Source organism: Eptatretus burgeri, chromosome 14, assembly GCF_056783735.1.
Source record: "Eptatretus burgeri isolate ZD-2024b chromosome 14, Ebu_testis_v1, whole genome shotgun sequence".
NCBI lineage: Eukaryota > Metazoa > Chordata > Myxini > Myxiniformes > Myxinidae > Eptatretus > Eptatretus burgeri.
The window spans coordinates 72804286-72827560 of NC_140974.1; the positions used below are offsets into that span (position 1 = coordinate 72804286).

Consider the following 23275-nt stretch of genomic DNA (forward strand, 5'->3'; position numbering starts at 1 on the left):
ATATTCTGCTGTTTCAATGTGGGGTACTCTTTTGCACCATGAGCGGGAGGAGTGTTAGGGGAGTTGGACAGAGTTGGGGTTGTGGGTGAGGGGAGAGCAAAGATAGGACAGAGTTTGAAGGAGAGGTTGAGGGAGGCTTTGGGAGGGGCCAAGGGACTTTCCTGTGGGGTGGTTGAGGAGTTGTGGTTTGGGGGAGTGGGGGAGGGGGTTTGAAAGGTGTACGATTAAGGAGGGTGAAGACTCAGGTTTTGGGAGGGGGGTGATGGGGGAGAGTTCAGGACTTGAAGCCTCGGCTGTATACATTCTGGACAGATGTTCCGCTGGTCCCTGCTAGTTATTTAGGTTACCCAGTCAATGGACTGGGTAACCTATTGTTTTTCTTCTGTTTATTTCTTATATATTCTTTTTCACTTCGGCAATTTTCAGGTACGATTCGCTTTTTAAAAATCATTTTCTCAGGAGCAGCAGAGAGTCCGATCGACACGAAATTTTCACCGTAGTATGTATCTTTTTTGATGACATACTTGGTGTGATAATTATGACGTCCATAGATCACGTGGTACAGGCATGTCCTTATGAAAAAACCGATAAACTTTTGAACCTCTATCTCTGAAAGCGTGCAATGGAAATTTTTTTTAGCTTCATACATTACTAATAGACTCCCCAGCAGAGGGCTCACAGGTGATTTTTCGTAGCGTCATCGGTGACGCAGTATCCCGGTGAAAAGTCGTCAAGTAGAAACGCTGCATGGGAAAAATCTGGTGAGAAATCAGGCGCCAACAATTCACCATAGAAAAAAAAAAAATATCATGACGTCATAGGTGACTTGGTTTGGCAGCCATCTTGTTTTTGAAAGAAACAATTTTAAAACATCCTCAAAACAGCTGAACGTTTACATGCCACATTCCCCACGGCATCCTTTTACAAGATTGTTAATTTCTTATTGATGGGTCACATGGTTTAGCGGCCATATTTAATTTACCTAAAAACCTCTAAATATCTTCCTCAGAATGGCTGATCAGATCAAGAGGAAACTTCACAATTGTATTCAACACGAGTGCGGGATGTAAGTTTGTTAATGAATAATTGATAGGTCACATGGTTTGGCAGCCATGTTGGATTAAAAAAAAAATAATGTTTTCTCCTGGAACCACTCATCCTATCGAAATTGAAATTGGCAACCTTTATCATACACAGCCATGTCTGCATATATGGTAAAAAATTATCATGTCACAAAGTCACATTGTTTGGCCTCCATCTTGGACTGAAAAGCACACCTTGTCTGATCAACGCAAAAACTTAACAAGTCTGAAGACGACGATGGTTCACGGACGGTATTTGATGATGTAGATAGTTTCAGAAGTCAAGGATGAGACAATGTGATAATGTTTGACCAAGTTATAAGAAATGATCAACACGATGTGGGACAAGTGACTGGGTTCATTTGCTGCAAAATGTCGAAAACCCGGTTTCGTTCAACAACTTTGAAAAGTTGACCTTTGCATAACCTTTTTAAAGGTCACAAAACAATGTTGTGGACATTAAAATAAGGAAACAGGATACGTGCTATAGCTTAATGGAGTTAGTTCGTCAAAGAGAGTCAAAACCCTGATTCGATTCCCACAACTTTTGAAAATTTTACCTTTGTGAACTTTAAAGGTCAAAGGTCAAGGATTATGACCTTTGGTGCAAAACTTCCCTCTTGGAACATTCCAGGAACAATATAACGTCATATAGGCTATATGGCATTTTCGCACTCATCGGATTTCTCATCCCATACCTTTGATGAAATCAGCAGAAAAACAAACTTGAAGGGGGCGCCACAGGGCAAGGGTGTTGTTCGAGATAGAGCAAAATGGTTTCTAGACTTTAGGTGGGGAATGACCTCTAGATTATGCATAAAAAATATTGTCATCCAAGCTCTCAAAGTTTGGGCGGTCGTATGATTTTTTATGTCAAAATTCGAAATTTTCTAAGTTTGTGACCTTGACCTTGTGGACCTTGGACTCTTGGGACGAAAATGAAAAATTGAGCTCCGTGGGAGGGCAATGCAAGGTGCCATTGGGCTAACCAAATACTGAAACCCCCTACAGATTCGACAAACCCCTCGGAGTAAAGATGGATTTTATATGGCAAAATCGAGTAATTTTTTTTAAGTTCAGACCTTGTGACCTTGACCTTGGGACGAAAATGAAAAATCGAGCCTCCGTGGGAGCTATGCAGGTGCCATTGGGCTAACCAAATCACCAAAACCCCTACCAGATTCGACAAACCCCTCGGAGAAGATGGATTTTTATGTCAAAATCGCAATTTTTCTAAGTTCGTGACCTTGTGACCTTGACCTTGGGACGAAAATGAAAAATCGAGCTCCGTGGGAGCTATGCAGGTGCCATTGGGCTAACCAAATACCAAAACCTCTGCCAAGATTCGAGCAAACCCCCTCGGAGAGAGATGGATTTTTAGTGTGAAAATCCGCAATTTTCTAGAAGTTCGTGACCTTGTGACCTTGACCTTGGGGCCGAAAACGAAAAATCGAGCTCCGTGGGGAGCTATGCACAGGTGCCAGTTTGCGCTGGAGCTAACCAAATACCAAAACCTCTTGCCAGATTCGACAAACCCCTCGGAGAAGATGGATTTTTATCAATGAAAATCGCAATTTTCTAAGTTAGGCCGTGACCTTTGTGACCTTGACTCCTTGGGACGAAAACGAAAAATCGAGAGCTCCCTGAGGCTATGCAGGTGCCATGGGGCCTAACGAAATACCCGAAACCCCTGCCAGATTCGACAAACCCCAAGGAGAAGATGCAAATTGAAAATGGCTACCCCCTAAAAAACACTTTTTTTTTTAAGGCAAAAGGGCTCCACCTATAATGGGCAGGCTTTCCACGCCCATTTTCAGGAAAACACAACTAGACTCAGTGATAGTAAACCTCCCACCAAAATTTGCATATCAGAGGATCGGATCAAAACCCACGGAGCTATGCTCGGGACAGATAGACAGACAGACAGACATACAGACAGACACAACAATAACGAATATAGTGGTCACTTATTTTTTTCGTGAAAATATTTTTTCGTGAACCAACAAGCATAATCCACTACCTGATTAGAGGGAGAATTTAAATTTATGTTGTAATTGGTCACATGGTATGGCAGCCATATTGGATTGAAAATTAATAACTTTAAAAGTCTTCTCTGAAACGGCTGAACAGATCGAGGCAAAACTCCACATGTATGACCGCCTCTCCATGACGAGACAAAATGTCTCTCCCCCCCACCACCCTTTTTAATGTACAACACATCGTCTGGCAAGGCCATATTGTATTGAAGGGAAAATTATTAATTAATGTTTACTCTGGAACTGTTGCATCAATAAATGTGAAACTTCAGAGTTATGATGGAACAGTGATGTGGAATTAAGGGTTTTAAATTTCAACCTCGATCAGCCCCCATGGTTTGGCAGCCATGTTAGATTGGAAGGGAAATATTAGTAATATTTACTCTGGAACCGCTGTGTCAATATATATGGAAACTTCAAGGCAATTATTATCTAGCCAACATGTGAAACATTGGTTTAAAATTTCAACCCGATCAGCCACGCAGTTTGGCAGCCAGTGGCATTATTTAAATCTGAGAACTTTTAGATTTTTTTTTTTTTCCAGAAGGCTCACTTAGCTGCACCTGCATGCGTTTGATGGTACAGAAACAGCAATTCAATTGATACTGACAATGTCCTCCAGGAAAAGGGCTGACAGCATATGTAATAAATACATTGAACACTTTGTGTTACCCGGTTCGTAACTACGTCAGTCCCGCGCTGTGTCAAATCAGGGCTATATTTGTCTCAACTATTAAATAATGTTTTCTCTGGAACCACTGATCCCTATCGAAGCAAAACTTTGCAACTGTCATCTACAGAAAGTCTCATGTTGTAGCAAAGGTGGACGTCTGGGTACCTGGTCATCACTGCCATCAGTTTTAAAGTGGCAATTCTAATTATTGTTATTACTATGTTAATTTTAGGATTAACTTTAATTTGGTTTGATTAATGATGTGTCATGGATTGTTTTTTATACATGTATATATCAATATAGAATGTGAAGAGCTAGGAGACACCGTATCTTAGCTAGATTGGCCAGGCCCCCTAATCCACTCCTCCTCCCAACCCCCATCACGACTTAACAGTTAGGGTGGTGGGCTTGGGATCCTAGGTTCCCTGAGTTCAAATTCCACTTGGTTGTTGTTGACATTAATACCAGGTGGGGTTGACTCTGCCTGTCGTCCTTCCAAGGTTCGGCAAAATGAGTGCCAGCTTGGCTGGTATCGCTTTGTCAGAGTGGCGACGCATCTCTAGGATTGTGTCCACATATGCCAAAGGAGGATCAGCGAAGGCAGCACCAACGCTCTGCAACAAAGTATGGTCCCACTGGATGGATATTTAAACATTGATCGACGGTTCATGGAGGACCTCATACATAAATCACATCAGTGTACCTAAATACCACTTTTGTGTCGTCAGAGGGGTAAACATGTACGGAAGTACGCCGCCCGTTTTTGATTAGCGAAGTGGTGCAGGATAGCTTATTTGCATCACTCAATCGGTCATCAGTGATTTCATCATTTACATCAAACAGACACGTGGAGATGAACCGATACAACATTACCGCAAACACCTTCATTATTCTCACATGAGTTTTTGCAGGGGAGTTGTTGTAGGCCAGAGCATCTGGCGAGACTAAAGTCACATCGACAAAGTCGTTTGTTGACAGGCTGTATATGGAGTATGGAAGAAAGCATGGGTGTGTAAGAGTCAGGCTCACAGTTCAAAGATAAATATATAAATGTATGTATTGAGGGAAAGATGGCTGTATCTATGAAGAAGTTATGAAAAGCTTAAAAGTGGAAAAATGCAAAAAGTATAACTAACTCAAAGTTTTTTGAAAAGAGACTTTCGTTTTAAGCCACAGAATAGCGTTCACCCTGGTACTGCAAGGTCATCTTTTCCCTTTATCCCTCCATCTTGTCTTTCTCTCTTGAATCCCAAACCGTCCTCTTCCCATCCTCTCTCTCTCTCTCTCTCTCTCTCTCTCTCTCTCTCTCTCTCTCTCTCTCTCTCTCTCTCTCTCTCTCTCTCTCTCTCTCTCCCTCCCTCTCTCTCTCTCTCTCTCTCTCTCTCTCTCCCTTTATCTACTCACCTCTCCCCAATCAGCTTTTACCACCCACTTTCACTCCCAAACAAAAAAGTGAAATTGTTCTTTTTTTCTGGAGAAGTTTAGCCAGCTCATGGAAGAGCAAAAACAACAGAGGCAGATTCAAAGACTAACAGCTGCGTCCAAGGGGAACGAGGAGACATGATGGAATGGTTGTGATGAAAATGGTCGTTCATTGTTGGCCTGTGTTACCTTTCTATCCATCCAGGTAAGAGTGTTTAACAAATAATCACACGTGACATGCACTCAACACACGGTCCTGGTCAGAGTTCACTCTCTGGCTGAAACATTGGCCTGCCTGAGATTTTGTTTTGTCCACATCTAGTAGACTTGGTTGTACTCGTGCATTTTCCAGGTTTTTCAGATTTCAAACTTCCGAGCTCTGTGCTATAATTGCCCAACAACTCCACTCCTTGTTTTTGGTATCGTCACCGACCATACTTGCCCCAAATCACATGATACTTGGTTTTTAAACAAATGGTGATATTAAACTGTGTGGTCATTGATTCTTTAAACATATAAAAATTAAAAATAAAATCACAATTTCTTAAAACATACTTTTTGGAATCAAGAAACATTTGTTTACCTCTCCAGTAACAAAAACATCATGAGTGTCAAGTACATTATTTGCTGCAAAAAAAAAAAAAAAAAAAAAACGTTTTCCTGCATTTGACCTCAAAAACTATGGTTGTGCTGACCAAGTGGACCAACCTGAGCACTTTCAGAGACGTGTTGTACTCAAGAAACGTACCAAGTACTTCCACACTGCGTCCTGTCAGCTTGTTACCATCAAGGCTGCCGAGGATAAACGTCATCGGTTAATTACACGATAATATACACGTGGACACAAACACCAACTAGAAAGTAACTCAAAATGCAAAGTCCGTCCACGTCCGCGTTATACTTAAAATTAACTTGACAAAAAGCCTAAAAACAAAACAAACAAAAAACTAGAGGGGGAGCACTCAGGAGAGTGCAAAACCTCCGCCGCCAATACTGCTGGGTCACTCAAGTGAACCTTATATCTTATTCATTAAATATGTCAACAGTGCTGACAGAGTTATAGTTCTTTTCTCCAACATTTTTTTTGGGGGGGGGGGGGTTGGAAATCACTTAAAACATGTAAAAATGCAAAAAAACCAAAAAATCGAAATTTTGTTGAAAAAAAAGTTGCAAAAATTTTTTTTTTCTCTCACAATTTTTTGGGGGGGTTGGAAATCACTTAAAACATGTAGAGATGCAAAAAAAAATTTCTCGAACAATTTTTTTTGGGGAGGTTGGAAATAACTTAAAATGTAGAAATGCAAAAAAAAATAAAAATTCTCTATTTTTGGGGGGGGGTAAAAAAACATTTTTTGGGGGGGTTGGAAATCACTTAAAACATGTAGAAATGCAAAAAAAAAAAAATTCTCAAACAATTTTTTTTGGGGGGGGGACCAAGTCCAAAATTTAATGGCATGATCCTTGGACCATACCTAACCCCCCAAACCAAGTTTCGTCGAAATCCGTCGAGGAGTTTTTCCGTAATACTGTTCACAAACAAACAAACAAACAAACAAACAAACAGAAAGGGGTGAAAACAGTAACCTCCATCCACCTTCGAAGATGGCGGAGGTTAAACATGTAAATTTAATTCATTAATGTTCTCCATATTCTCATCATAAAGCTTTGCTTAAAATTTGATGACAAAATATCAAATGGTAAAAACGTTGTGGCCTGGACAGACACACTGAAGCTCAAATGGTAAATAAATAAATAACCATGGAAGCGATTCAAAGACCCGGCCGTCTCGGGCTGCGCAGCTGTGGACGGGCTAATAAAGCCTATTTATAGTTACGATGAATTTGCCCTTTGACATTTTGACCCATTTCTTAATTATTTCATTTCTTAATAATGATTGTCAAATTATTCATTTGACCCTTAGGATGGCTGAGATATTGCCCGGATGAACAAGAAAACAAACAAGAAAACAAATGGAGTAAAAACTGAGTACTGCACTCCATTCGGCACCTGGCGATGACGTCACGCATCACCTGGACATGTAATTGGGAAGGAGTGGTGTACAACAAAGCAATGCACTTTTATGCCAGCAAAGGGTCCATGGGTTTGTTGATACGGTACAAATCTGTACGTGCAGTTCAAAACAAAAAGTCAAAATAGACCAAACTCATCGTATTTTAGTTTTGTTTACGTAATTTTGGTTTACATTGGCAACTATATATATGTATGATGTGTCCTCATGATGAATGGAAAAGATGTTATTGATAAGCACGAATGGTAAGTGCGATTACAAACTGGAGTTCTTGCAGAAGCGGAGTGTCCTCCGTTTCAATCACTCGAACCAGGTGCTCCACTGCTGAGTCAGTGATGGCGGTGTCATTTAACCTGTGGACAAGTGACACAGAAAATCAAAAAAAAAAACATCAATTTGAGGTTTGAAGATAAAATATGAGAGAGAAAGAAAACCTGTGCAACTTTACAGATCACCAATATCAGCATATTACGCACGGTAACAGCAGAATTAAAGTAAATACATTAAATCATCATCCGAGGATCATCATGGAGCTTGCGCATCAATCACAAGCTTGTGTGATTTGTGTTGCAGATCACCGTCGTCCTACCCCCTCTCTGAAGTTGCACCTCATCCTGCCCCCTCTCCAGCATACCCCCTGGTCCTCCCACTCCCATCCTCGCCCCTCCCCACACCTTCCCAGCTTCCCCCTCTCCTTCCTCCTTTCCACATCCCTACATCCTATCAGCAGCTCCACTCCCCTCTGTCACGAATTGTGTGCACCTCAAGCATCTGGAGCCTCTGTTCCAACTTGACAGATCTCTCAATCCAGGCTGCAGCCGATAAACCAGACATCATCAGTTTAACAGAATCCTTCCTCCCACAGGACATCCCTAACTCCTTCATGTCTCTCCCTGGCTATTGTCTCCTCCGGTTTGATCAACCTGAACCCCGTACTGAAGGGAAGAGTTGTGCAGGACATCAAAAACTCCATTTCCCACTGTCCATGCACTGCTCTTATGCCTCCCTAAACCCCAGGAATGCCTCTAGCTGTGACTTCCCCTCTGCTCCCACCTCATGTTTGTCTGTGTGTTGTACCATCCTGGTTCCAAATCCATCTATATCTCTCTCACAAATGACATGAAGCAACTTTTAACCACTAATCCCAACTCTCTCTTCCTCATATATGGTGATTTAAATTGTCACCACATGCTAATTGGCTCGATGTTGATACCTCTCTCACCAGCCATGGCACTTCTGCAACTCTACGAGACTGACTCAATCTGTGAACTTTCCAATCCAGATTTCTCCCAATGGTAAATCCTCCTTCTCCCTTCTGGACGTGGTGTTGACCAACTTATCCGCCAATGTATCTTACTCCTCCTTTGCTCCAATTGTCTCAACTGATCATGTGCTTGTGAGGGTCAATATTTCTCTGGCCATTCTCAGAGTGAGGGTCGAAAGAGTCTCTGGCCATTCAAACTTGTCTCACTCCTCCAAAAACCTATTAGTGGCTTGTTAAGTCTGTCTCTGGTGTATGCTCTCATTCCGTCCCTTCCTCACTTCAAATGGCACCACAGCCGACTCCGCTTGTGAGAAGACCGAATCCCTCAATTCTGTTTTTACTTGAAAATCTTGTGTGTGTCCTTCTCTCTCTTCTCTCTCTCCCCCCATCCTTCCTAGTTGTACCCAATTGCTGCTGGATTCTGTATTTTGCACCTCAGAAGGTGGAGACGTTTCTGGCAACCCTCGATTCTGAATCTGCAACTGGACTGGACGGCATCAGCTCATGTGTCCTAAAAAAATCCTCTATCTCTATCTCTATCTCTATCTCTATCTCTATCTCTATCTCTATCTCTATCTCTATCTCTATCTCTATCTCTATCTCTCTCTCTCTCCCTCTCTCTCTCCCTCTCTCTCTCTCTCTCTCTCTCTCTCTCTCTCTCTCTCATTTACAATAAGTCATCTTCCATCTGCTTGGAAATCAGCCAACGTCATAACATTAAATAACCAGAGTTGGTGTCAAAGCCACCCAATGCTCGCCTGTTTATACATTTATCGTTTTTAAAAGACTCGTCTAATCATTAATATTTTTTTTTATAAAGCATTGCAGTGAAGTCTGATCCCAATAATTTTAAAGCAATATATGTATTTGTATATTGTAATCAGTAACAAGAGCGCAAGTGAGCACAATATACGCCCGAACAAGAAGGTATATACAGAATTGTGCTACGACATGGAAAACAGCATCCTGGTTGCAATGGCAACCACTTTAGATGACGAACGTGTGTCACAACACACCGTCTCCACAGTCTGTACCGATGTACCAAATATGAAACATGAAAGTTGAAAACTTTGGGAGTTAGTTTCTGGACAGGAACGGATGGAAAATAGCATCCTGGTTGCCATGGCAACCACTTTAGATGACGAACGTATGTCGCAACACACCGTCTCCACAGTCTGTACCTATGTACCATATATGAAACATGAAAGTTGAAAACTTTGGGCGTTAGAGTGCGGACCGGAACGGATGGAAAACGGCATAAATAAAAAGGTGCAAAAACGGATCGACTTAACTATAGCCCAATTAGCTTACTTCGAATCATCAGCAATGTCATGGAATCCATCATCACAGTTGACATAAAATCATTCCTTTTCTCCAACAGCCTCATCTCAGATCATCAATTCAGATTCAGACCTGGTCACTCTACCTTGGACATGCGGCTTCCACTTTCCCAACAATGATGGAGGCCCTCAATATCAGATATGAGATCAGGGCTGTCTCTCGAGACATATTTTGAGCTTTTGATACAGTCCGGCATTCTGCCTTGCTCTCCAAACTGTTTGCCTATGGAATCCAAGGCCAACTCTACTCTTGGATGACTGACTTCCTCCATTCTCGTAGCCATCGTGTGGCTCTCAACGGAATCTGCGTGAGAGTGATGCTCTCTCTCTACAGTGACATCCCGAACCAGTTTCATGCTTGCCTGGCTGTTGAGCTTGGATTGGCGACCTGATCTTTGTAGAGTGTGGGTGGTATGATATGTCTTCCACTTCTCAACGATGGATTTCACCGTACTCAAAGGGATAATGAGTGACTTTGAAATCTTCTTATAACCCTCTCCTGAACGGTGCTTCTCCACCACTTCATGTCTGACTTCTTTGGGAAGCTCCTTGGTCTTCATGCTTGCCTTGGTGGTTGACCAAGTGAGTTGCACCTTAAACCTCCTTAGATAAGTGGGGGAGATGAATGTTTAAGTTAAACCACTGATTACATACAGGTGAAACCTATGACACTTATTGTATAACGTTTCAAACAAATAATTTACTCCAGAAGTGATTTCGGGTTAATTAGGCAAAGGGTTTGATGACTGAAGTAACTGAGAATCATCTGATTTTCTCTGTTAATCAAACTTATTCACATTTTATCTGCATTTTTTAGCTTTATCACTTCGGAGTAGTTTGTGAAGACTATATATAAAGTTTGATTCAAAAGTATCATGAAATAAGATCAGGTGGCATCAAAATGTGAATACTTTTGCAGACCACGGTGCCAAGGAATACCTGTGTATAATGCAATTATGCCTTCAACAAACATATAATTAAAATTAAAAAGCTGAGAACATTTACCTCAAGTTGCCAATTTTGCTAATTTGTGGAAGGAGGAAATCAATTCCTGTGTCACAGATTTGGTTTCTTCGCAGGTCCAATTCGAATGGTTCGCAGCAATGGCGGAGCACGAAGGCAAGGGAGACGCAGTCTTCGGGTCTAGCACCAGCCCGAAACAGGTACAGTCGCCCACCGAGCACGCTAGCCACCTTTTTTGCCAGCTCATCAATCTGAGTCTCGAAGATGCATCGCAGGAGCCACAGAGTCTGCCGCTGTGGAGTCTCCTCGTTTGACTGCTGTAATCTGCAAGTGAAGTTCATCAGAAATGTCACGATGGCATCTCGCCAGCCTTCTTCGCTCTGGCCAGCTGGAAGCAAAGTCCGGGTCAAAGGGAGTAGCTGCTTCGAAAGCATTCCACACAGGAAGGTAAGCAATGCTTCATCTCGGCTCAGCAACTCACCAGAGGGCTGTTGAACTACCTCATTCAAGTAGTCTTGCTCACCAGCCATTAACACTGCCAGTGCTGCAAAAAACTCCAGAATGCTGAGATGGGAGAAAGAGAATGTGCAGGGCAGGCAGCTATCGCAATGGGTCTGAGAGTAGACCACGCAGCCAGCGTTGACCTCTTCTTTTGTGATTTCATGTTGTTCGAGGTCTTTCATGTAGAACACATTGAGGAGGGGTGACTTGAGACCATCGCGAGCAAGACGGGCAAACTTTTCCAGTGTGCGGCGTTGCTGCTGTAGGCAGGTGTTGAATGAACGAGTGTTGGGTGTCCGCGTCCTCGTTTCGAAGTGCTTGAACAGTTTCTCCACATAAGAAAAATAGATCTGCGTCAGAGTGATGGGTGTATCATTCTGCTCTGAAATCGATGGTCTGTTCAGGCACTCAGATATTATCTGACAACAAATAGGAAGTGAACACATTCGGTAGAGATTCTGGTGCAAACGCACATGCCTGAGCGCTCGTTCTGCTTGCAGAGAATCCCTAAAGTTCTGGTTGAAAAACCTCTCAATCTCCTCCTCTCCGAAACCCAAAACTTCAACATAGGAGGTTCCAGGAAGGTCGGGCAGAAATGATATGTGTGCTGGACGGCTGGTAATCAAGCGCCGGGCAGCAGGAAGAATTCTACCTTTCAAAAGATTGTGCAACACCAATGGTAGTTTCGCTTTTTCATCGAGGGAATTGAATCCTGGTGCTCCAGCCTTTAGTTCCTGGCTCTTCACATACTCATCAAAGCCATCAAATAACAACAGCACCTTCTCACCGGCGCGGCACACGGCCTCGGAGACTTGCCGAGAAGTCGACGCTTTTGGTGAACAAAAATTTGAAAGGAGATTCCAGGCGCTGGTCTTTTGTTCACAGACAAATTCACATCTCGAAAGCTTATCACAAACAGGAAGAGAAACTCGGTCATGGCCTTTTTACAGCTCCACTGACTGGCTATCTGTCGAACTGCCACAGTCTTGCCTGCACCGGCCTCTCCATATAGTATCACCGAGCATGCTCGATCGGTGAATAGCTTGTCGAGGGGGAGGCGAGCAGCCCCATGAGGAATGGAAGCAGACAGAGTGGCTTGGTTATGCAACGACTCAGAGGCTTTAAAGGTCGGATGTCGGATGAGCACCAGATCCACATAATTTGCTGTCGCTGGGCCACAACGTCCCTCGGAAAGGCATTGCTGCCTCAGGCTTGCAATGTAAGTCTTCTCGGCGTCTTCAACCACTGCTAAACACGAGGCATCCACATTCATTTGGTTACACAAAAGCCACAAACATTGCATCATGACAAATTGGCATGTGGGAAGCACATTGTAAATTGCGAGTGAATATATTCGATGAAACTTGTTCTTTATACGCTATAGAAGGCATTCTTGTTCAATGCAAACTACTCATAGAACTGTCTGCTGTTTAGTAACTGTGAAATTTTGAAGATGTGGAGAAAGTATCTTAACTTGCTCGGTGACGTGCTGTGGATGAAAAATATATAACTGGACATGAAATTCACCCGACAAGCCAGATCACATGTTCACGGAAACCACGGTTCACCGACTCGTGTCAACGTTCACGAAAGATGTCACATGCTGCTAGGAAGGTGTGCTCATGAGGTTTATCTGATTTTACAAAAAAAGGCTAAAATGGAGGCAAGTAAAGAGGACCAAAAATTAATTAGGAAGTGATGTGATTTCCCAGAGAGGGGAATGCTGAACAGACTACAATACGTCCGGTCTAACAAGTCACACGAATACTGGTCCATAGTGAACACATGTATGACGACGTGTTGAAAAGTAATCCCTCCTATTCCTTTTCTTCTTCATTCTGACCCGACTTGGCTCAGTGTTACGTTAGTCAAGATGGCAGGGGGCAGCACAACGTTGTCAATGATGTGAAATGTGAAACGCTGGAGATGAGAGTTGTGATTACTGATTGTACATGGGAGTTGGGATGACTGATGAGATGACTGATTGAAGGTGAGAGTTGGGATGACTGATGAGATGACTGACTCGAGATGAGAGTTGGGATGGCTGATGAGATGACTGACTCGAGATGAGAGTTGGGATGACTGCTGAGATGACTGACTCGAGATGAGAGTTAGGATGACTGAGATGACTTGACTCAAGATGAGAGTTGGGATGACTGATGAGATGACTGACTCGAGTTGAGAGCTGGGATGACTGATGAGATGACTGACTCGAGATGAGAGTTGGCATGACTGATGAGATGACTGATTCGAGATGAGATGACTGACTTGAGATGAGAGTTGGGATGACTGAGATGACTTGACTCAAGATGAGAGTTGGGATGACTGATGAGATGACTGACTCGAGATGAGAGTTGGAATGACTGAGATGACTTGACAGAAGATGAGAGTTGGGACGACTGATGAGATGACTTGACTCAAGATGAGAGTTGGAATGGCTGATGAGATGACTCACTCGAGATGAGAGTTGGGATGACTGAGATGACTTGACTCAAGATGAGAGTTGGGGTGACTAATGAGATGACTGACTCGAGATGAGAGTTGGGATGGTTGACTCAAGATGAGAGTTGGGGTGACTGAGATGACTTGACTCAAGATGAAGTTGGGATGACTGATGAGATGACCGACTCGAGATGGGATTTGGGATGACTGAGATGACTTGACTCAAGATGAGAGTTAGGATGACTGATGAGATGACTGACTCAAGATGAGAGTTGCCATGATTGATGAGATGACTGATTCGAGATGAGAGTTGGGATGACTGAGATGACTTGACTCAAGATGAGAGTTGGGATCACTGATGAGATGACTGACTTGAGATGAGAGTTAGGATGACTAAGATGACTTGACTCAAGATGAGAGTTGGCATGACTGATGAGATGACTGACTCGAGATGAGAGTTGGGATGACTGAGATGACTTGACTCAATATGAGAGTTGGGATGACTGATGAGATGACTTGACTCAGGATGAGAGTTGGGATGGCTGATGGGATGACTGACGCGAGATGAGAGTTGGAATGGATGATGAGATGACTGACTCGGGATGAGAGTTGGCATGACTGATGAGATGACTGACTCAAGATGAGAGTTGGGATGACTGACTCGAGATGAGATAACTGACTTGAGGTGAGAGCTGGGATGGCTGATGAGATTACTGACTTGAGATGAGAGTTGGGATGACTGATGAGATAACTGACTTGAGGTGAGAGCTGGGATGGCTGATGAGAAGACTGACTCAAGATGAGAGTTGGGGTGACTGATGAGATGAGAGTTGGGATGACTGAGATGACTTGACTCAAGATGAGGGTTGGGATGACTGATGAGATGACTGACTCAAGATGAGAGTTGGGATGACTGAGATGACTTGACTCAAGATGAGAGTTGGAATGGCTGATGAGATGACTGACTCGAGATGAGAGTTGGCATGACTGATGAGATAACTGACTTGAGGTGAGAGCTGGGATGGCTGATGAGAAGACTGACTCAAGATGAGAGTTGGGGTGATTGATGAGATGAGAGTTGGGATGACTGAGATGACTTGACTCAAGATGAGGGTTGGGATGACTGATGAGATGACTGACTCAAGATGAGAGTTGGGGTGACTTGAGATGACGACTCAAGATGAGAGTTGGGATGACTGATGCGATGACTGACTCGAGATGAGAGTTGGGATGACTGAGATGACTTGACTCAAGATCAGAGTTTGGATGACTGATGAGATGACTGACTCGAGATGAGATAACTGACTTGAGGTGAGAGTTGGGATGACTGATGAGATAACTGACTTGAGGTGAGAGCTGGGATGGCTGATGAGATAACTGACTCGAGATGAGAGCTGGGATGACTCATGAGATGACTGACTCGAGATGAGAGTTGAGATGACTTGACTCAAGATGAGAGTTGGGATGACTGATGAGATGACTGACTCGAGATGAGAGCTGAGATCACTGATGAGATCACTGACTTGAGGTGAGAGCTGGGATGGCTGATGAGATGACTGACTTGAGATGAGAGTTGGGATGACTGACGAGATAACTGACTTGAGATGAGAGTTGGGATGACTGAGATGACTTGACTCAATATGAGAGTTGGGATGACTGATGAGATGACTTGACTCAATATGAGAGTTGGGATGACTGATGAGATGACTTGACTCAGGATGAGAGTTGGGATGGCTGATGGGATGACTGACGCGAGATGAGAGTTGGAATGGCTGATGGGATGATTGACACAAAATGAGAGTTGGGATGACCTACTCAAAATGAGAGTTGGGATGACTGATGGGATGACTGACTCAAAATGAGAGTTGGGATGACCAAATGGAGATGAGATGACTGGAGATGAGAGTTGGGATGATTGACAAGATGACTGGAGATGAGAGTTGAGATGACTGATGAGATGACTGGAGATGAGAGCTGGGATGACTCATTACGATCCTAAGAGTAAAAAATGGTCAATGGAGGATCGCCACAAGGATCACCTGTCCCGACTTGGCTCCGTGTGATTTCCATCTCTTCCCCAAACTTAAGGAAGACCTTTATGGACAACTTTTGTTTTTTTCTGATGATGATAACCAGCTCTTTAGAGCAGTCTTGACAAGTCAACAACATGCACAGTACTATCACGACATCATCACAAAACTACTTGAACATTGGCAGACGTGTGTGGACCATTAGTGGTGATTATGTTGAGAAATAAATATGCACCATGGTAGAATAAAGATTGATGTTGGTATCTGTCTTTGTTTTATTCAAATACCTTTACCTGTTTTGGACAAAAATAATTGGAGGCATTACTTTTACTTTTGAACGTGCCTCATACATTTGGGGGAAAGGAATTACATTCCAACTCAGATGTTTACAAAGAACATTTGTATAAATGATACAGGTCATGAACTCGTCACTTCCAACTCTCATCTCGAGTCAGTCATCTCATCAGCCATTCCAACTCTCATCTTGAGTCAAGTCATCTCATTAGTCATCCCAGCTCTCATCTCGAGTCAGTTATCTCATCAGTCATCCCAAGTCTCATCTTGAGTCAAGTCATCTCGGTCACCCCAACTCTCAACAACACAACTTGTACGTGTTACATCAATACCGTTTATTAACGGTCAATATTAGCTAATTTTCTTTAATTCCAGAAACATTTTGTTCACTGCTAACAACCCAGCATTTATTTTAGTAACACACACCTATTCGCTAAAAAAAAACAATATTATTAATCAGTTTTATGTTCACAGAGATTTTGTATATATAGTCGAGGCTCATGGAAGAGCTGGAGATCAGACATTATGTCGTTTTCTTTTTTTCAACTTGCAGAACGCAATTCATAAAAAAATCGGACCACTGGACCTGTAGCTTATCTGGACCCTGTCCTAATGTTTTAACCCAAATTTGGTGGCATTCTGACTGGTTAGTCGAGAGAAGAAAAATTTTTTTGAAGATATTTACCAAGTTGGCCATTTTGACCTACTTCAAGTCACGTGACTGGGACGAGCCCTTTTTTAAGTTAAAAATTGATGATTTTAGAAGTTTTTTTTTTCTTTTCGGAAAGTGACCTCAATGTGAAATACAATTTAAAAAAAAGATTTAAACAAGACAATCGAGGATTCAAGGTGGTTAAACACGAATTGGTTCATCGGGTGAGATTATCGGGACATCGGGTTTCAAATCGGTGAGCATCGTGACATGTGCATGCTTCATGGGGTGTAAAAACAGTTCAACTCACGATCCGATGGCACGTGCTGGATGGAGACGTTGTGACAATTGCTCAGATTCACTTGCACCATCTCTGCAAAAAGAAGAACGAGCCCAAGGTGGGCTCAGTAATGAGCAAATGCAACGCAACCGGTGATACAGGTGATACAGGTGACACTTTGATCGAGGTGTTAACGTGCACCGAAGAATGATGAGTAACCCATGGTTCACAGATGACATCGATGGTATTACATCAACAGACTATCGGAGGGTACCAAGCATGATTTGAAATGAAAAGTCAAACAATAATCAAAACATTGACGGACTCGAGATCAGCTTAAAGAAAGCAGAGTTCGATGGCTACTCACCTGAACAAGTCACATCCTTCGAGCATTTGCGGTCGGTGATCACACACATTGACCACTGTTGGACATACGTCAACATACGTACGGCACCGGCATTGCATTCCTTCAAACGACTTCAGACAATAGTGTGATGGATAGGTATGAACAACATCAAAGAGGCTCCTCAATCCACTCATTATACCGATCATACTTGGGAACGTGGTCTGGGTGCTGGCGAAGGTTGATGGAGGAATGTTGATGTCATTCAAGATGGAATGTCCCATGTAAGGGAGTGTGGTCTGGGTGCTGGCGAAGATTGATGGAGGAATGTTGATGTCGTTCAAGATGGAATGTCCCATGTAAGGGAGTGTGGTCTGGGTGCTGGCGAAGATTGATGGAGGAATGTTGATGTCATTCAAGATGGAATGTCCCATGTAAGGGAGTGCTGTCTGGGTGCTGGCGAAGATTGATGGAGGAATGTTGATGTCATTCAAGATGGAATGTCCCATGTAAGGGAGTGCTGTCTGGGTGCTGGGGAAGGTTGATGGAGGAATGTTGATGTCGTTCAAGATGGAATGTCCCATGTAAGGGAGTGCGGTTTGGGTGCTGGGGAATTTTGATGGAGGAATGTTGATGTCATTCAAGATGGAATGTCCCATGTGAGGGAGTGTGGTCTGGATGTTGGGGAATTTTGATGGAGGAATGTTGATGTCGTTCAAGATGGAATGTCCCATGTAAGGTAGTGCAGTCTGGGTGTTGGGGGATTTTAATGGAGGAATGTTGATGCCATTTCAGATGGAATGAAGATTCCCAGGAAGATTCTCAGCAACAAATGTTCAGCACGTTACAAAAGACAGTGAACGAGCCGAACTGCACGACAACATTTTGGACACCACCGACACCACCAAAGGCAATAGCTGGGACACTTGGTCGAATGGATGGTGGCTGGCTTCCTGAACTCTTGTGTGCTGGGTTTTCATGGGAAGAGGAAACGGGCCAGACCGCAAACAGCATGGCAGGATGTACACGTTAAAGAACTGCTTCCATCTCCACAAGGGTCTCAGGACTTTAAGGGATCATTTAGACAAATGGAAACTGAGAAGAGTGGAGGAGTGTTATCAAAGGAGGAAACTCCGTTGGGACACGCTGTGTCGGATGATGATGATGATGATGATGATGATGATGATGATGATGATGATGATGATGAAATCAGGAAATACAAATAGTTAATCAGTTTTAAATCGAACAAACCAGGGCTGTAAAGAAGGAATTTCAATGAGATATTGGCAATAAATCCGTTCAAACAGACACAGCACAGACACATTGACAACACAAAGGATTTATTTATTCGTATGCAGCCTGTGGTTGTTTGGTTGCATCATTTTCTGGGGACGTAGCTGTGCCACTGACGCAATACCCCTGTTACCAATCAGCCGATACTCATTTTGCCAACCTCGGAAAGATGACAGGCTGAGTTAACCCACCTGGTGTTATTTCAATGGCCCGACAGGGGCTCGAACTCAAGACCCTAAGATCTTAAGTCGATAAGAGATCTGCACAAAGGACAATTTTAGGCCTCCGCCTTTCTCCTCAACAGTAAGTCTCCAAGTCTGTTCCGTGCATTGGTTTCTGGGCAGGATGAAGGCAAAAGGAACAACAGAAATCTTGATCTTACAGTTCCAAGCAATGGGCGGCAGCAACAGTGCGGCTTCCAGAGCCAAACTTGCACAGAGATGCAAAGCTTTGCACACAGGTTGAGCCAATGGCCGGTAAGGGAGCACATGCCACCTGCCAGGTGTTTCAACACCTCACGATACTTCAATACAATGGTGTTAGTGTGAGGTGTGAGTGTGAGGTCCCTGAATCAGTGTGAGGTCCCCAAAACCAACTTTGTAGGCCCTCTGTGTGAAGATATATATATATATATATATATATATATATATATATATATATATATATATATATATATATATATATATATATATATATATATATATATGGTGTTTTTATCACGAATCACCCAGAAATACCAGGGGGTATGGATAGTCGGTTGTTGACAGGAAATGGAGCAGACCCAAATTGCCACCATTTCCCATTTATCCTGTAACCGCAATCTCACTTCCTAATCTCCACCCATGACATTTAACTTTACCTCTAGATGTTTACTTTCCTTGCTGGAGGTTTGCTTATCTATACTAATAAATTTCATTGTTGTGTGTGTGTGTGTGTGTGTGTGTGTGTGTGTGTGTGTGTGTGTGTGTGTGTGTGTGTTGTTCATAAAGTGTAACATTCTCTCTGCTAACTCCCCTACACCCACCTATATATATATATATATATATATATATATATATATATATATATATATATATATATATATATATATATATATATATATATATATATATATCTATATCTCCATCTCTCTATATCCCTCTCTATCTCTCTCTCTCTCCCTCTCTCTATATCCCTCTCTATATCCCTCTTTATCTCTCTCTCTCTCTCTCTCTATCTCTCTATCTCTCTATCTCTCTATCTCTCTATCTCTCTATCTCTCTATCTCTCTATCTCTCTATCTCCCTATCTCCCTCTCTCTTTCTCTATCTCTATCTCTATCTCTATCTCTATCTCTATCTCTATCTCTGTCTCTGTCTCTATCTCTATCTCTATCTCTATCTCTATCTCTATCTCTATCTCTATCTCTCTCTCTCTCTCTCTCTCTCTCTCTCTCTCTCTCTCTCTCTCTCTCTCTCTCTCTCTCTCTCTCTCTCTCTCCGGACATATGTCTGGATGGTGCTTGTCTTCAGGCAGAGTTTGTCTCCGGACGTGTCTGGGCGGTGTTTATGTCCGGATGGGAGTTCGTCTCTGGACGTGTCTGGGCAGTGTTTGTCTCTGGCCAGCTTGGCTCCGGATACATCTGGGCGGTGTTTATGTCTGGACGGGAGTTTGTCTCTGGACCATATTTATAGTATGATCGGACGTTTGCTTTCCCTTCCTCTCACCTCACACTGTCTTCCCTTCCCCCACCCTCTCCTCCTTTTCACTCTCCCTGCTCTCTCTCTCTCCCTCTTCTTCTCCCTCCCCCTTTAGTATCACCATCAGCAAAGCGACGGATGGTATTTTCTAGTGTTTAATATGACGGTTCGGTGATTGCTAATCGCGTGCCAAGCAAGCCGTTTCTTATCAACCGTTTTGTTGGAGTGCTTGCTTGAGTGCTTAAGCCACTTGGCGAGCGCTCTCCAAGCTGCTTAGTTGTTCGTTTCGGTCAAAGTACTCATGCTCTCAATGGAACATCGATTCGACAGACGTACGTTTCCGCCTTTGTTGAGCCGTGCGGTGGGTGCCTCGGGAGGCGTCTCGTCCGCTGAAAATGTGCAATTTTATTTTTCCGGGACATCGTTTTGTTGAACCTTTTGTGCAATCTCCTTTTAATACTGTTGCGGTTCTACAAAACCACACGTCTCTAAGGCAATGGCACCCAACATGCATTGATACCCAGGCAGTTATTTTGTTAGCCTTCGTGCAGTTAGACCTTCCCCTCATGTCTAGTGGCTTAACGGGACGAAGTGCGTTGCGTGGGTTTTACAGTTCGGTCTACTAAATATACCTCTGTCTCTTATTCTGATTTCTAATCAACCCTTTCCTTTGAGCCATGGTACAAATCAAACAAGCAAGCAAACAAACACGCCATGCAAAATCTGATGAGCAATAAGCAAACTACAATCCCTCCCGTGGCTGGGAACCAATAAAGCACACCACACACGACACCGCACGTGCCTCACACGCCATTAATGTATTCAAATCTGCGTGCCAATTTCCAACCGGCGTCTTACCTTGCTTACCAAACCTCACCACTTCAACCGCAAACGCCTCCTGCACACGGGAAAAATATTCCTGCACCCCTCGTACCTCTGCATCGCTACAATTTGCTACTATACAGAGGAGTGCTGCAAGACTCGGTCTGTCCTCGGACCGCGCGATACGGGGACGAGCAATGGATGTTAATAGCTCGACCCCATCTCGCCGGGGATGTCCCAGGTGAGCACGCTGGATTGATACGACCCTCGTCCAGTCACCAAAACACGGCAAGACAGGGGCGGCGAGGAGGGGTCGCGGGAAGGGCGATCCGGGAGTTTGGTACGGGGTCTTGGTGTGCATTTTGGCTCATAAGAGGGGCCCGTGGGTGGCAGGTGTGCATTGCTATTCGGCATTCAGACTGCACTTGGAGCATATTCAGGGCCAGGGTGCCGGCTCATCCCCTATGTTGAGTCTAGAGCTCCGGGTCGTGTCGAGCCGGATGGGCAAATGAGACCGTTTCCGGCTCTGAAGCCTGGAAGGGCGTGGCTTGGGCTGCTGTGGTCCAATAGAGAGGCAGAATTCGGGTTACAGCATGTCGTTTTCGAATTGTCACCCCACCCTTCACCCGGGGCTTTTTAAAGTATGGAGCACGGAGCCATTCACTCTCTTCTTTGCCCCCTTATTCTCTGCTCCTCTCAGCTCTTCGTTGTCTTTGCCCTTCACTCATGGTTGGTGATAGATTGCAAGGACGTGCTCCTTCTTGAGGACCAGTGCGGAGCGCACATTGCCATGAGCCCCGGCAAAGTGATGAAGCCGGAGATAACGCACCACATCTCGAGGTGGGAACACTCAGGCAGAGTGTCCCACGGAGGTACACGCTACACTAACAGACCTATACACGACTAGGTTAAGGATCTTTTGCCTCACGCATCTCTCTCCTCTCTCTTTCCACCCCTCTATCCCGTCTCCTTTGGACGCACAAAAGAGCATCATTACTGACTTGCAATCCCATTTCCCTCTGGCACGACACTGCACCCCGCATATTGCACTACACCACCTCGCCCACTCCCATACCTACGATACCAGTCTTCCTCCCTCCTACCTCTCCTTAAGGAAACTGGGTTGTGTTGGTCTGCCAACCGCGCCAGGTATTGCGAGGCCGTTTATCCTCATCTTCTCTTTTTCTCTCTGGGCTATATGTAACCTTCCTCAGGTGTGTGTGTGTGTGTGTGTGTGTGTGTGTGTGTGTGTGTGTGTGTGTGTGTGTGTGTGTGTGTGTGTGTGTGTGTGTGTGTGTGTGTGTGTGTGTGTGTGTGTGTGTGTGTGTGTGTGTGTGTGTGTGTGTGTGTGTGAGATGGCGCCCATCCTACTTTAAGTTAAAATTGTAGAAGTTTTAACAAGATAAGTCTGTTGTGTCCTCTTTTGTAAAATTGCTTGCCTTTTTCCACATTCCACAAATCCCTTGCTTTCATACCAATAAACCCAATTCACTGTGCCACCTCTCCTTGCCATTGTAAATAAATGCTTGTGTGGAAATGTTCCCAGCTCGTTTTCATCTTTTCCTTCATTGGTCCAGCATGGTTTGCACTCTTGTCTCGCCGGGACGTTATCCCCCAACGATCTGTTCCCGAACCGGTATGTTCTTGGCAGTTACGCTCGGCTGCATCTGATCTGGTATTGCGAGGCCGTTTGAGCAAGTGCGTACAGAGGGCGTGCCCTGGTAATTAAACCATGTGACCTGAATGAAAACGGTATCAGACGGAGGACCCCAAGTCACGCGGTCGAGTTATTGTCGTTCACAGTCGATTAGCGACCCGCCGCATCACGAAGTTATTCCCGTGCGACGGCCTGCGATTCCAGAGAGTCTGGTGGGAACAGTACGGAGCTCACCCCTCGTGGTCTTCCTCGCCCCGACCCCGGGTCTGCAACAATATAATCCACTCCTCACTTCGATACATATATAAAAACAATAAGGTCCATCCGACCAGGTGTTTGCCATGATCGAGCTGCGAAGGCACAGAGGATACACCGACATTCTGTATTCTGTACCTTGATATATATTTCCCACTTGAATTCCTCTTTCAAAGAACTCTGTTTCAAGGTAAATCTTTGTGTTTGTCGTTTTTATG

At 43.9% G+C, this 23275-nt stretch overlaps 1 protein-coding gene across 1 annotated transcript in view; it reads right to left on the reverse strand.

Moving 5' to 3' along the window:
• The window catches only part of LOC147013604 (nucleotide-binding oligomerization domain-containing protein 2-like), a 29955-nt gene that overhangs the window by 1501 nt on the left and 5179 nt on the right, over positions 1–23275 (reverse strand). Inside the window, 7 exon segments of the mRNA XM_085853488.1 lie at positions 3682–3748; positions 4665–4770; positions 5922–6005; positions 7506–7595; positions 10852–12187; positions 12190–12558; positions 17039–17101. Coding sequence (XP_085709614.1) covers positions 3682–3748; positions 4665–4770; positions 5922–6005; positions 7506–7595; positions 10852–12187; positions 12190–12558; positions 17039–17101 — 2115 coding nt within the window.